At 42.5% G+C, this 14,804-nt stretch overlaps 1 protein-coding gene across 3 annotated transcripts in view; it reads right to left on the bottom strand.

Annotated features, from left to right (window-relative positions):
- The window catches only part of DNAH3 (dynein axonemal heavy chain 3), a 194,028-nt gene that overhangs the window by 21,523 nt on the left and 157,701 nt on the right, over positions 1-14,804 (bottom strand). For all 3 annotated transcript variants that reach the window (XM_082670865.1, XM_082670866.1, XM_082670867.1), the window contains 2 exons: positions 13,592-13,790; positions 640-2,781 (listed from right to left, as the gene is read on the bottom strand). In XM_082670865.1, coding sequence (XP_082526991.1) covers positions 640-2,781; positions 13,592-13,790 — 2,341 coding nt within the window. The remainder of the gene's footprint in view (positions 1-639; positions 2,782-13,591; positions 13,791-14,804) is intronic.

Raw genomic sequence — 14,804 nt, 5'->3', positions numbered from 1 at the left:
AGACTGTCCTGGGCATTGTAGGACAGTTAGCAGCATCCTTTGCTTCTATCTGCTAGATGCCAGTAGCACCCCCTAGTTTTGACAACAAAAATGTTTCCCCAAATGTCCCTTGAGGGGACAAAATGGAGCCATAGTCCTACACTTTTTGCGTTGTTTGATTTTATTTTATTTTTTTACTACATGCAGCATTAATTACTCAAAATATTTAAAAATTGAAAGAAAAGAAAGAAGCGTAGCTGAGAGAAGCAACAGTCTGAGAAAATGGTCTAAGACAAAGGTGATAAACTAGCAGTCACTTGGCTCAATCTAGCCCTGGCTTTTTTTAAGAAAAAATCTGAATGAGATATCAGGATTTAAAAATGGGTGATTTCTACCTTTCTGGTTGCTCTTGAAAAAGCAGATGATCTGGTCATCCTGAGATCACATTATCAGACGGCACAATGCACAAGAGCTGAGTAGCAGCTGCCCGCTTTAGGCAGGAGAAGAAGTCTTACATTGCCCCAGCCCTGCCTTAGTCTGTTAACTGCTTGACCCTCAAAGCCATTTGAATTTGAGATTCCTGCTGTAAGGGACAAGCTATTGTCATCCATCCATGCATTCTGGGCTTTTAATATTCCTCACACAACATTCTGCCCTTACCTGCCATTGGGTCTGCACCCGGAGACAACACGAATATCAGTGGTATGCAGCAGCTGGAATCATTGTAGGACCCCTGGAGATCAAACGTAGGGGCTTCAGTGTATACGTTTCCCATGTGTTCAGCAACGAACTTCCGAATGGCTGGAATCATTTTGTCAGGCCGCAGACATCGGAGAATCGCCATCCTCTCCAAACCTGGAAGAAGTTTCCAAGATCCAGGGAACATCTCCTCATGGGGCCAGGCTGAGTCACAGATGAGCTTCCATTCATTAGCATTTTGTTCCAAATGTTCCATGAGGCCTTTCAGTTTTGGCAACGCGGATGCACGAACCACTTCTGCCCACGCCTTCTCAGACAGCCATTCGGAAACTGGGTTGGGGAAGGGGTTGTCCAGGGCAACGCCTCCAGTTAGAAGAAAGTACCAAATTTCCTCGTTAATTTGCTTTTTCTCTTTCATGATGCCTATCGTCAAGAGGAAGGAGAAAAGCAGCTTGTCCTTCTCAAACAGAGAGCGGCAGACATTGTTGTAGATGCTTAGAGTGAAATGTTCAATGATGTACTCAATTCGTAGCTCTAGTTCCTCGCTCCTCCTGCTATGGGCCAGGGAGTGCACGTAGAGGTTTATGAACCATGTCAGGGAGTACTGGTACATGGTTTCAATGTGGACCAGGTCAGAGATACAAAAGAAGATGGTGGCAGAGTGGACAGCCACTGGCTGGTAGCCCATCCGAGTCTCGTCGATCTGCATTTCTGTCACTGAAGCAATTTCCTGTTTCTCAGAGATTTCTTCGGAAAGCAGTTTGGAGGAGGACAAAATTTTGATGGCAGTCTCGTCCTCAAGGATGTTGCCCTCAGAAAGGGAAAGGACCTCCAAGATCTTATCTTCAATTTCCTTTAGCTGCTTCTTGTTCTTGGCACTTTCCACAATCAACTTGTTCTTTTTCTCTTCCAGTTCTGGCTTCTCCTTGGCAGCCACGATGCCAAGGAGTTGATCTTGGAGGCCCAAGGGGGTGATCATAAAGTTGAGGAGACAGACTTTCACGGCGACTTCAGGGAGATAATGTGGGTTCCTCAAACGGGTTGTGATATATAACTTAAAATCCCTGGAATATTCAATGATGTTTTCACCAAGCCTCATGTACTCAACCCCTTGCTGTCTGAATGTGGACTTCAGCAAGATGGGTTCAATAAAGGCATCCAGCTCTTCCCCAACATTTTCTAGTAAGACCGGGGTACCAAACTGCAGAGCATTTTCCAGCATCCTCACGTAGTTGGTATCCGAGAACTTGATGACTGACAGCCTATTTGCTTTCTCCATATTCTTGATCCACTTATTGGCCTGCCCCTGAGGGTCAATCATTAAGGCCCAGCGCCTGGAATTGGATACAATGATGCCATTGTCAATGGAGAAGGAGTCAGTGGGCAGCCCAGCAATCTGCCAGGCACGAATTTTTACAGGGTCTCCTAATGTGTTGCTAAGACTAAAGTCACTGGAGCCGGGGATGACCTTGTCCTTACATTGGGCCAACCACCACTTTTGGCACTCAGCCCGATAATCCATGGTAAAGGCCCCCAGGTAAGCCACGGTCCCAGAGGACAACAACACATCCCCTGTCAGGTTAGTATAGCGGACACCCAGCTGCCGGGCAGCTTCTGTCCATCTGTCCTTCTCTCCCCCAAGACCACTGATCAGTTTTTCTGCTCTGATCAACTTTTGGGAACAGATTTCAATGTTTTCCTCCAACGCCTTTTTCTTGGTATTCATCTCTTCAAAGTCATCGTTCAGGGACTGGAGGCGGCCTTCCACCATCTTCAGCTCTGCTCGCTTCTGGTTCAGTTTTTGCATCTGTGTGTCCAGCTTCCCCTCAGCCTCCTTCAGCCGCTCCCGTTTAGGAGCTACCACTTTGGCCACACGATCATACACCTCCATGGCCCTCACCCACTTGCACAGACCCTCACACGCAGATGACACATTTTTAATCACAGCCGGCTGGAAATCCGGGTGATCGATAAACCTTTCCCGGATCCGCTTCATGATCATTGGTGGGATGTTGTCTTTGTCATATGTCTTAAGACTCTCCAAGAATTTCAGATCTCCGAGAATCTTTCTTGATACCCCCCAGTAATCTTCTGTCATTTTACCTGTTTGGGACAAAAAACAGAGATAAGACTATTATTAAGACATTCTGCCTGAAACTTACAGCCCTGCAGTGGCTACTTCTCATATTTGGCAAAGAAAAAAAAAAAAATCCAAGGTCTTACAGAGGATTTTTAGGCAGAAGATATGTTGTATGATACCATAATGATGGATACATGTCATTACATATTTGTGCAAACTTGTAAAATGTATAACACCAAGAATGAATACTAATGTAAACTATGGACTTTGGATATAATGATGTGTCCATGTAGGTTCATCAGTTGTAACAAATATACCACTCTGGTGGGGGATGTTGATAATGAGGGAGGCTAGGCATGTATGGGAATAGGGGGTATATGGGAAATCTCTGTATCTTCAACTCAATTTTGCTATGAACTTACAACTGTTCTGAAAAAATACAATCTTAATTTAAAAAAAAAGCCCAAGCTTCTTACCATGGTCTGGGTGGCCCACCAACCTTCCCCACCTCACCTTTGCCTTGCTCCCTGGTCTTCAGTCACAAGAACCTTGCTTCAATTCCTTGATGATCCCAAGTGCTTCGCTACCATGAGCTCTTAACCTAGGCTGTAAATGGCATCTAGATGGCTCCTGGCCAGACTTCAGGCTCATTTTAAAAGCCACCTCTCTGTGGAGCATTTTCTTTCATCTCAGAGGCTAGAACATCCATTCTCTTTATAGCATTGACGGCAATCTGTGATTTTTTTTTGGTTTAGTTTTGATTGTCTGTCTCTCCCTCAAAGCTGTAAGCTTCTGGGGAGAACAAGATGGCGGAGTAGTATGACACTGAGCTCACTTCCCTCCATGAACATATCAAAAGTACATCTACACGTGGAGCAGATCTCACTGAAAACCAACTGTAGACTGGCAGAAAGACTCTTCTACAACCAAGGCTATAAACAGAGATCCGCATGGAGTTGGGTAGGAAGGGAGGAGAAGCAATGAGGTTGGGACCTGTGCCCCTAGGAGGAGATACAGAAGAGGAGGGGATATCACAGGCTTGGAGATCCTCCCTGGGAGTGAGGAGTTCAAACACATATTGGGCACGCTTGGGGTCTGGCACCAGGAAGATAAATTCCTTCAGCTGATTTGAAAACCAGTGGAACTTTTAGGACAAACTGAGACACCACTCATAAAGAGTGCACACAAGCTTGCCTACTCCCGGGAACACGATGAAGAAAGCAGATTGAAACTGCCTGGGGCACTGACCAGCTTCCCACCACTGCCCCAGTATGTGCCCGGCCTGCACCAAGTGCCTGCCCCAGCTCCTCTAGCTCTGGTGTAGCTCCCCACTAGGGTGAAGGCTTCCATTGCTGCGGAGAGTGTGCACTTGTGGGGGTGGGGTGGGGGTGGACCGAGCTGGTCCAGACCTGGCACTGCATCTTAATGGGATGAGGGTATCCATTGCTGGAGCTCATGGAGGCAGTGGATCAGGAGCTGTCTGAAGCTCCGACTGGTGTGCTGGGACCATCCCAGCACACACCTAGCCCACACAGGGTGCCTGCTCTGGCCTCCCTCGCTCCAGAACTGCTCCCCTCTGGGATAAAGGTGCCATTGATGGGAGGGGGAGAACACACATTTACAGAGAATGGAACCAGCTTGGACCCAACCCGCAGGGCTTCTGCTCCAGCACCATGGGACCTGCCCTGCCCCTGACGGGGTGGTGATGACCACTCAGCACAGGAGAAGGCTCATCTCACACCCAGCTCTGGCTCTAGCCCCTCCATCTCCAGCCCCCTTCCCACCAAGGTGATAGCTGCCAGCAGACCCTGGGGAAAGATGTGACCCATGCTCACTTCAAGATTCAGCTCTTCCACCAAAGCCACTGGGCACACATAGACTGCAAAGGGACACTCCCACACAAGAACACTCCTTTGAGACTGGGATAGGTAACTGTTTCATGTACTTTCATAGAGACAGAGACAGTTAAACAAAATGAGAAGACAGAGGAATATGTTTGAAACAAAAGAACAAGGAAAAAACCCTAAAAAACAACTAATGAAACAGGAATAAATAATTTACCAGATAAAGAGTTCAAAGCATTAGTAATAAGAATGCTAACTGAACTTGGGAAAAGAATAAATAAGCATAGTGAAAATTTTGACAAGGAACTAGAAAATATAAAAAAGAACCAGTCGGGGGCTTCCCTGGTGGCACAGTGGTTGAGAGTCTGCCTGTCGATGCAGGGGACGTGGGCTCGTGCCCCGGTCTGGGAAGATCCCACCTGCCGCGGAGCGGCTGGGCCCGTGAGCCATGGCCGCTGAGCCTGTACGTCCGGCCCCTGTGCTCCGCAACGGGAGAGGCCACAACAGTGAGAGGCTCGCGTACTGCAAAAAAAAAAAAAAAAAAAGAACCTGTCAGAGCTAAGAATACAATAACTGAAATGAAAAACACAATGGAAGGAATTAACACCAGACTAGATGATACAGAGGAACACATTAGTGATCTGGAAGATAGAATAACAGATATCACCCAATCAGAAGAGCAGAAAGAAAGACAAATAAGAAGAAAAATAGGAAGCAATGAATGAGATCTCTGGAATAACATTAAATGTGCCAACATTTGAATTATAGGCGTTCCAGAAGGAGAAGAAAGAGAGAGAAAAGGGGCGAAATGTATTGGATGAAATCATGGATGAAAACTTCTTGAACCTGAAGAAGGAAACAGATATCCAGGTCCAGGAATCACAGAGAGTCCCAAACAAGGTGAACCCAAAGAGACCCATGCCAAGACATATAATTAAAATAGCAAAAATTAACGAGAGGATTCTAAAGGTAGCAAGAGAAAAACAGAGTCACATACAAGGGAACCCCCATAAAGCTATCAGCTGATTTTCCTGCTGAAACTTTGCAAGCCAGAAGGCAGTGAAATTATATATTTAAAGTGCTTAAAGGAAAAACCCTACAACCTAGGATGCTCTACCAGCAAGATTATCATTCAGAATTGAAGGAGAGATAAAGAACTTCTCAGACAAGCAAAACCTAAGAGTTCAGCAATACTAGCCAAACCTAAAAGAAGTGTTAAAATGTCTTCTTTAAGTGGAAAAGAAAAGGCTATAACAAGAAGTAAGAATTTATAGGAAAGGGAAAATCCCACTAGTGAAGGCAAATATATAGAAGAGGCTGTGGATCAACCACTTAAATAAGCTTAAAAGCTTAAATAAGATTAAAAGACAAAAATTGTTTAATCAATTATAACTACAATAAACAGTTAAGGGATAAACATGAAGATGTAAAGTATGACATCAAAAACACAAAACATGGGGGAGGGGAGTAGAAAAACATAGCTCATTTAGAATGTGTTCAAGCTTAAATGACTATCAGTTTAAGACAAGTAGATACAATTTAGGTCAACATATATGACCCCCATGGTAACCACAAATCAAAAATCTACAATAGATACACAAAAAATAGAAAGGAACATAGCATAAGACTAAAGAAAATGATCAAACCACAAGAGACTAAAAGAAGAAAAGAACTGAGAACTACAAAAACAACCAGAAAAGAAGTAACAAAATGGCAATTAAGTACATACCTATCAATAATCACTTTAAATGTCAATGGACTAAATGCTCCAATCAAAAGACACAGAATGGCTGATTGGATAAAAAAACAAGACTGCTGCTTATAAGAGGCTCACTTTAGAGCTGCTTGTAAGAGGCTCACTTCAGAGCTAAAGATCACTTTATGATCAAGTGGGATTTATTCCAAGAATGCAAGAATGGTTCAATACCCACAAATCAATCAATGTGATACACCACATTAACCAAAGATGAAAATCACATGATCATCTCAATAGATGCAGAAAAGGCATCTGTCAAAATTCAATATTTATTCATGATTAAAAACGCTCATCTAAATTGGTATAGAGGGAACATATCTCAACATAACTAAGGTCATTTATGACAAACCCACAGCTAACATCATACTCAATGGTGAAAAGCTGAAAGCTTTTCCTCTAAAATCAGGAACAAGATAAGGATGCTCATTCTGGCCACTTCTATTTAACATATTATTGGAAGTCCTAGCCACAGCAATCGGACAAGGAAAAGAAATAAAAGGCACCCAGAAGGGAGTGGAAGGGAAGGGAAGAAGGAAAACTGTCACTATTTCCAGATGACATGGTACTATATATAGAAAACTCTAAAGTCTCCAAGAAAAATAATAATTTTAACTGATAAATTAAATTTAACCAATAAATAACTGATAAATGAATTCAATAATGTTGCAGGATACAAGATTAATATATAGAAAGCTGTTGTTTTTCTATACATTAATAATGAAAGAGAAAGCAAGAAAATAATCTCATTAAAATCATGTCAAAAAGAATAAAATACCTAGGAATAAACTTAACCAAGGAGGTGAAAGACCTGTACTCTGAAAACTATAAAACACTGATGAAGGAAACTGAAAACGACACAAATAAATGGAAAGATATCCCACGTTCTTGGATTGGAAGAATTAATGTTGTTAAAACGTCCATATTACCCAAAGGGATCTATAGATTTAATGCAAAAACCTATCAAAATACCAAAAACAGAACTAGAATAAATAATCCTAAAACATACATAGAACCACAAAAGACCCTGAATAGCCAAAGCAATCTTGAGAAAAAAGAACAAAGTTGAAGGTATCACAGTCCTTGACTCCTTGTATGGTGTTGATACAAAAAAAAAGATACAAAGATCAATGGAACAGAATAGAGAGTCCAGAAATAAACACACTCACAGTCCATTAATCTACAACATAGGCGACAAGAATATACAATGAGGAAAAGACAACCTCTTCAATAAGTGCTGCTGGGAAAACTGGACAGCTACATGTAAAGAATGACATTAGAACATTTTCTCACACCATATATAAAAATAAGCTCAAAATGGATTAAAAACTAAATATAAGACTGGAAACCGCAAAAGTCCTAGAAGGAAACATAGGCAGAACACTCTTTGACATAAATCATAGCAATATTTTTTTTGGATTCATCTCCTAATGCAAAGGAAACAGAAGCAAAACTAAACAAATGGGACCTTATGAAACTTAAAAGCTTTTGCACAGCAAAGGAAACTATGGATAAAACAAAAAGACAACCTACTGAATGGGGGAAAATATTTGCAAATGATATGACTGATAAGGGGTTAATATCCAATATATATAAACAGTTCATACAACTCTATATTAAAAAACAAACAATCCAACCAAAAAATGGGCAGAAGACTTGAAAAGACATTTTTCCCAAGTAGACATACAGATGGCTAACAGGCACTGAAAAGATACTCAACATCGCTAATTATTAGAGAAAGCAAATCAAAACCACAGTGAGGTATCACATCACATCTGTCAGAACAGTTATCATCAAACAGACCACAAATAACAAATGTTGGAGAGGATGTGGAGAAAAGGGAACCCTCAAATACACTGGTGGGAATGTAAATTGGTACAGCCACTATGGAAAACAGTATGGAGGTTCCTCAAAAGACTAAAAATTGATCCAGCAATTACACTCCTGGATATATATCTGGAAAAAACAAAAACAGTAATTCAAAAAGACACATGCACCCCCAAGGTTCATGGCAGCATTACTTACAATAGCCAAGATATGGAAACAACCCAAGTGCCCATCAAGAGACGATGGGATTAAGAAGATATGGTATATATATATACAATAGAATATTACTTAGTCATAAAAACGAATGAAATACTGCCACACAGCAATGTGGATGAATCTGGAGGCTATTATGCTTAGGGAAATAAGTCCAACAGAGAAAGATAAGTACTGTATGTTATCACTGGTATGTGGAATCTAAAAAACAAAACAAATTAATGAATATAACAAAACAAACAGACTCACAGATATAGAGAACAAAGTAGTGGTTACCAGTGGGGAGAGGGGAGGGAGAGGAGCAATATAGGGGAAGGGGATTATGAGGTACAAACGACTACGAATAAAGTAAATAAGCTACAAGGATATATTGTATAACATAGGGAATATAGTCACTATTTTATTATAACTTTATTTTTTTAGATTGGCATCATTTTATTTTTTTTAACATCTTTATTGGAGTATAGTTGCTTTACAATGTTGTGTTAGTTTCTGCTGTACAACACAGTGAATCAGCTATACGTATACATATATCCCCATATCCCCTCCCTCTTGAGTCTCCCTCCCACCCTCCCTATCCCACCCCTCTAGGTGGTCACAAAGCACCGAGCTGATCTCCCTGTGCTATGTGGCTGCTTCCCACTAGCTATTTTACATTTGGTAGTGCATATATGTCAATGCCACCCTCTCACTTCGTCCCAGCTTACCCTTCCCCCTCCCCGTGTCCTCAAGTCCATTCTCTACGTCTGCATCTTTATTCCTGTCCTGCCTCTAGGTTCTTCAGAATTTTTTTTTTTTTAGATTCCATATATATGTGTTAGCATATGGTACTTGTTTTTCTCTTTCTGACTTACTTCATTCTGTATGGCAGACTCTAGGTCCACCCACTTCACTACAAATAACTCAATTCCATTTCTTTTTCTTGCCAAGTAATATTTCATTGTATATATTTGCCACATCTTCTTTATCCATTCATCTGTCAATGGACACTTAGGTTGCTTCCATGTCCTGGCTATTGTAAATAGTGCTGTAATGAACATTGTGGTGCATGACTCTTTTTGAATTATGATTTTCTCAGGGTATATGCACAGTAGTGGGATTGCTGGATCATATGGTAATTCTATTTTTAGTTTTTTAAGGAACCTCCATACTGTTTTCCATAGTGACTGTATCAATTTACATTCCCACCAACAGTGCAAGAGGGTTCCCTTTTCTCCACATCCTCTCCAGCATTTATTGTTTGTAGATTTTTTGATGATGGCCATTCTGACCGGTGTGAGGTGATACCTCATTGCAGTTTTGAGTTGCATTTCTCTAATGACTAATGATGTTGAGCATCCTTTCATGTGTTTGTTGGCAATCTGTACATCTTCTTTGGAGAAATGTCTATTTAGGTCTTCTGCCCATTTTTGGATAGGGTTGTTTGTTTTTTTGATATTGAGCTGCATGAGTTGCCTGTATATTTTGGAGATTAATCCTTTGTCAGTTGCTTCACTTGCAAATATTTTCTCCCATTCTGAGGGTTGTCTTTTCCTCTTGTTTATGGTTTCCTTTGCTGTGCGAAAGATTTTAAGTTTCATTAGGTCCCATTTGTTTATTTTTGTTTTTATTTCCATTTCTCTAGGAGGTGGGTCAAAAAGGATCTTGCAGTGATTTATGTCATAGAGTGTTCTGCCTAGGTTTTCCTCTAAGAGTTTTATAGTGTCTGGCCTTACATTTAAGTCTTTAAGCCGTTTCAAGTTTCTTTTTGTGTATGGTGTTAGAAGGTGTTCTAATTTCATTCTTTAACATGCAGCTTCCAGTTTTCCCAGCACCACTTATTGAAGAGGTTGTCTTTTCTCCATTGTACACTCTTGCCTCCTTTATCAAACATAAAGTGACCGTATGTGCATGGGTTCATCTCTGGGCTTTCTATCCTGTTCCATTGATCTATATTTCTGTTTTTGTGCCAGTACCATACTGTCTTGATTATTGTAGCTTTGTAGTATAGTCTGAAGTCAGGGAGCCTGATTCCTCCAGCTCCGTTTTTCATTCTCAAGATTGCTTTGGCTATTCAGGGTCTTCTGTGTTTCCATACAAATTGTGAAATTTTTTGTTCTAGTTCTGTGAAAAATGCCGTTGGTAGTTTGATAGGGATTGCATTGAATCTGTAGATTGCTTTGGGTAGTAGAGTCATTTTCACAATGTTGATTCTTCCAGTCCAAGAACATGGTATATCTCTCCATCTGTTTGTATCAGCTTTAATTTCTTTCATCAGTGTCTTATAGTTTTCTGCATACAGGTCTTTTGTCTCCTTAGGTAGGTTTATTCCTATAATAACTTTATCTTTTTTTAAATTTTTTTTTAAAAATTTGTATTTTATTTATTTATTTTTGGCTGCACTGAGTCTTTGTTGCTGCGCGCAGGTTTTCTCTAGTTGTGGCGAGCGGGTGCTACTCTTCGTTGTGGTGCATGGTCTCATTGCGGTGGCCTCTTGTTGTGGAGCATGGGCTTCAGGCATGTGGGCTTCGTTAATTGTGGCACACGGGCTCAGTAGTTGTGGCTCGCAGGCTCTAGAGCGCAGGCTCAGTAGTTGTGGCGCACAGGCTTAGTTGCTCCGTGGCATGGGGGATCTTCCCAGACCAGGGCTCAAACCTGTGCACCCTGCATTGGCAAGCAGATTCTTAACCACTGCGCCACCAGGGAAGTCCCCTTATAATATCTTTAAATGGCATATAATCTAAAGTAATTTTGAGTCACTATGCTGTACACTCAAAAACTAACATAATATAATAAATCAAGTACACATTTAAAAAAATTTGTATGCTCCTTCTGTGTTTACTACAATCTGGCACAGTGCCTAATTATCAGTTTTCAGTATGTATTGAATGAATGTTGCCCCTTATCCCAGTCACAGATGAAGAGGGCAACCGGATCCATGGCTATGTGTTTTGATATTCTTTTTCAAATATGGGAAGTGGGTCAGATGGAGCGCATTAGGCTGTCCTTGTGATGAATCAGTCCTTCTAGTGAGTGAGTAAGTGAGTGAGGCTGTCTCCAGACAAAGAGTGAGGGTGGGGGAAGCAGCTTGCAGACTTGCAACAAAACAGAAGGCTGTCCTTGGTCTGCCCAGAAACAAAGCAGGGCCCTATTCACCTTAGCAGCCTTCATGCTGACTAATGAATGAGTGAGCCCAGATCCCATCCCAGGGCAGTGCTCCTTTTGTTAATGTGTTAGAAAAAAGTCAAACTCTTTGACTCAGGTAATTATAAACCCTTGCCAAGTTCAGGCTCATCAAAAAAAAATTGTACTTGAGATATCATATTAGGTACAACAGGTCAAATATGTCCTATTCCTAAAGCAAGCTTAGACACCAAAGAAATATTTCCCATGAAAGTTTTTGTTTGCATTCTAGGAAATGATCTGCTTTGTTTAAATTCAAGGTACCCAAAACTAATTTAATTGCTCTTCTGCTCCGTCCCAATGTACTGGCTAAATTCTGTGGGTTACATGAATAGTACCCAAAATTCATTTCAATTTTAAAATAAGAAAGGTGAATGATGCATCCTGTGCCCACCATCAATGATACAGGAAGAGAACTGATTTTTTGTGACCTGGCCATGCTTTGCGTATCTCAGCAGTTCTCAATCCTGGCTGCACCTTAGAATCACCTGGGAGCTTTAAGAAAAATACTAATGCTCAGGCCACACCCTAGACCAAAGGAATAAGAATCTCTAGGAGTGGGGGCAGGGGCTTTAGCATTCTTTAAACTGCCAGGTGATTCCAGGGTGTAGCCAGATTATACCTCAGCTGCTTCCCTAGAGGAGTCTCCTGTAATGTCTGCTCCCTGCTTGTCAATCCTCATCACCTTTGCATTTCTTCATGTGTTATTTGGCCTGAAACCAGCCAAGGAAGAGGGAATGATAAACAATGGGAAGCAGAAGCCAGAGTCTCCCAAATGAGGGATCAGAAATTTCTAACACATCGGAAGGAATGGAGGAACAGCAGGACTGTTTGAAGGATACGAAGATTCAAAAGATAGGAAATATCACTGGAGATGTTTTATAAAGTCCTTGTTCAATTCTAAGACACTGGTTTTACTGCAAGATCCTGCATCTAATTTGGATTTTAAGAATGAATTTTCACCTATTCATGCTTCTAAGGCTTGATTATATAAGCTTTCCTCTTTCCCTCCCCTATTCCTTTCTCTCCTCTTCTAAGTTTCTGTTTCCTTGTCTTCCTCAGGCCCATCAGTTTCAGTCTTTCCCTCCCTTGCCCCTGTCTCTCTCCCTCTAATCCTTCACCAGCAGCTCTTGTTCCTCCTCACCCCGTCCCCAACCCAGACCTCTCCTGTTCTCTCTGTGTGTCTTTGTCTCCCTGTCTCTGTCTCTCGTCTTTCTGGTCTCTTTTCTTCCCACTCACTCTCTATTTTCGTATGTCTCTGTATCTCTGGGGGTCTCTGTCTCCATTTCTTACTTTCAGCTTTTCTGTCTCTCTGCCTGTTTTTGTTTGTTTCTCTCTCCCGCCCATATCTTTCTCTCTCTGTCTCTCTATATCTGACATGGTTAAGAGTCTCTCCCTCCCTCATTCACCTCCCCACCTTTTGTCTTTCTCCCTCCTGATTTCTTTCCCTCCCAACCTCCCTCTCCCTGTTCAGGATCTCTTCGTGTCTATGTGCTTGCATATGAAGGCGTCTAGGTGTCTGGGTCTCTCCCCATTTATTTCTCAGTCTCTATCTCTTTCTCTCCATCTCTCTGTCTCTGTCTCTGTCTCATTCTCTTATCTGTTTTTCTTCTGGGTATCTCTTTCTGTGTCTGTCTCTTTTTCTGTTTCTCCTTTATCTTTCTCTCTCTAGCTCTTTCTGTTTCTCTCTCTTCCTCTCACCCACACACTACTCTGTGTGCTTGCTCTCTATCAGTCCTCTTGTCTCCATGACCTTCATTTTTGTAATGATTTGTAGGCAGGGGCCTTGACTGAGCTTGGCTTCACCCAAAGATGGCTGCATTTTCCTTACTGACTGAGAGGAGAGAGGATGGTGAAGAAACACAAGTGAGCGCACACGCATCCTGGTGCCTTTCTTATTTCCCCCAAGACACCACGATACTGCCTGCAGGCCTGGGGCCGGATGAGCGGGGGTGCTGGCAGCCTTCCTGCCAGGGGAGCACAGCCCGTGCAGGCCGCTGGGTCGGGAGGGGTGCGGGTTTGTGGGGTGGTTACCGCTGCCACTAGGGTCCGGCTTCCTCTCTGGCCTCAGCCCCTTCATCACACAGATGCTCTCCATGACCAGCTTGACAGGACCTGGTGGGTTCTGCATCGACTTCACCAGTGAGATGTCTGCCGGGTTCAGGGTGTCCAGTGCAGCGAGTGCAGCCTCCAGAGCCGGCATTGCCTCTGCCAGATCCCCTTCACATTCGTTCTGCAGGCGGTACAGAGACAGAAGGGGTGAGTGCCTGGCGCCCGGCACACCGGGCGTGAAGCAAGCTCTGCTCCTGGGGGAAGCAGCAGAAGGGAGAAGAGGTGCCTCCCGCCCCAGTGTCCTTCCAGGACACTGCTCCCTCCCGGAGGTTTGCATGGCGAGGGTGGCTCTCACAGGCAGCAGGGAAGCATGCACGCATTTGGGAGCTGTGGTTTGGATGCCTTGGACATTTGAGAATTTACCTGTTTTGCGATCTTAAAAAAATCATGCTTTTGGTTTTTAACGAATTCCCAAGAGATATATGCAGTCAGTGACCTCATACCCATTGATCAAGGATGGGTTGAGAAGATGAAGTAAAGAATGAAGCCTAGGGGTGAGTGACAGATGGGAAGGGGATTAGGGCAAGTTTGGGGAAGAATAAGGCATGGGGGGTGGGAGAATGTCAGAGATGGGGTGAGGGTCTGGGATGCACTGTAGCTCAGAGATGGGGTAGGGGTGGAGCTGGGGACAGGGTGGAGTTTAAGGCAAGACTTTCAGGAGGAGGAATGGGGATAGAGATTAGAGCTGGGTAGTGAGTTCTGGGAAAAGGAGACCGTATATGTTTTGCCCATTATTTCTTTGTTTGAAAGCAAAGCTAACATAATGGAATATTATTCAGCCATAAAAAGAAATGAAGTGACAATTCATGCAACAACACGGATGAACCTTGAGAACATTATGCTAAGTGAAAGCAGCCAGACAGACACAAAATGCCACCCCCTCTATGATTCCATTCACATGAAATGTGCGTAAAAGGAAAATCCACAGAGGCAGAAGGTAGGTTAGTGGTTGCCAGGGGCTAGGCAGAGGGAGAAATGGCTAGCGACTGCTAATGGGTACAGGTTTCTTTTTGGGTAATGAAAATGTTCTAGAAGTAGATAGTGGTGATTGTTGTGCAACTTTGTGAATATACTAAAACCTCTGAATTGCATGATTTAAAAAGGTGAATATTAATGGTATGTGAATTATATCTCA

The sequence above is a fragment of the Grampus griseus genome, assembly GCF_964374135.1.
Source record: "Grampus griseus genome assembly, chromosome: 14".
In the NCBI taxonomy this organism is placed as follows: Eukaryota; Metazoa; Chordata; class Mammalia; order Artiodactyla; family Delphinidae; genus Grampus; species Grampus griseus.
This window is presented reverse-complemented; position numbering and strand designations above follow the sequence as displayed.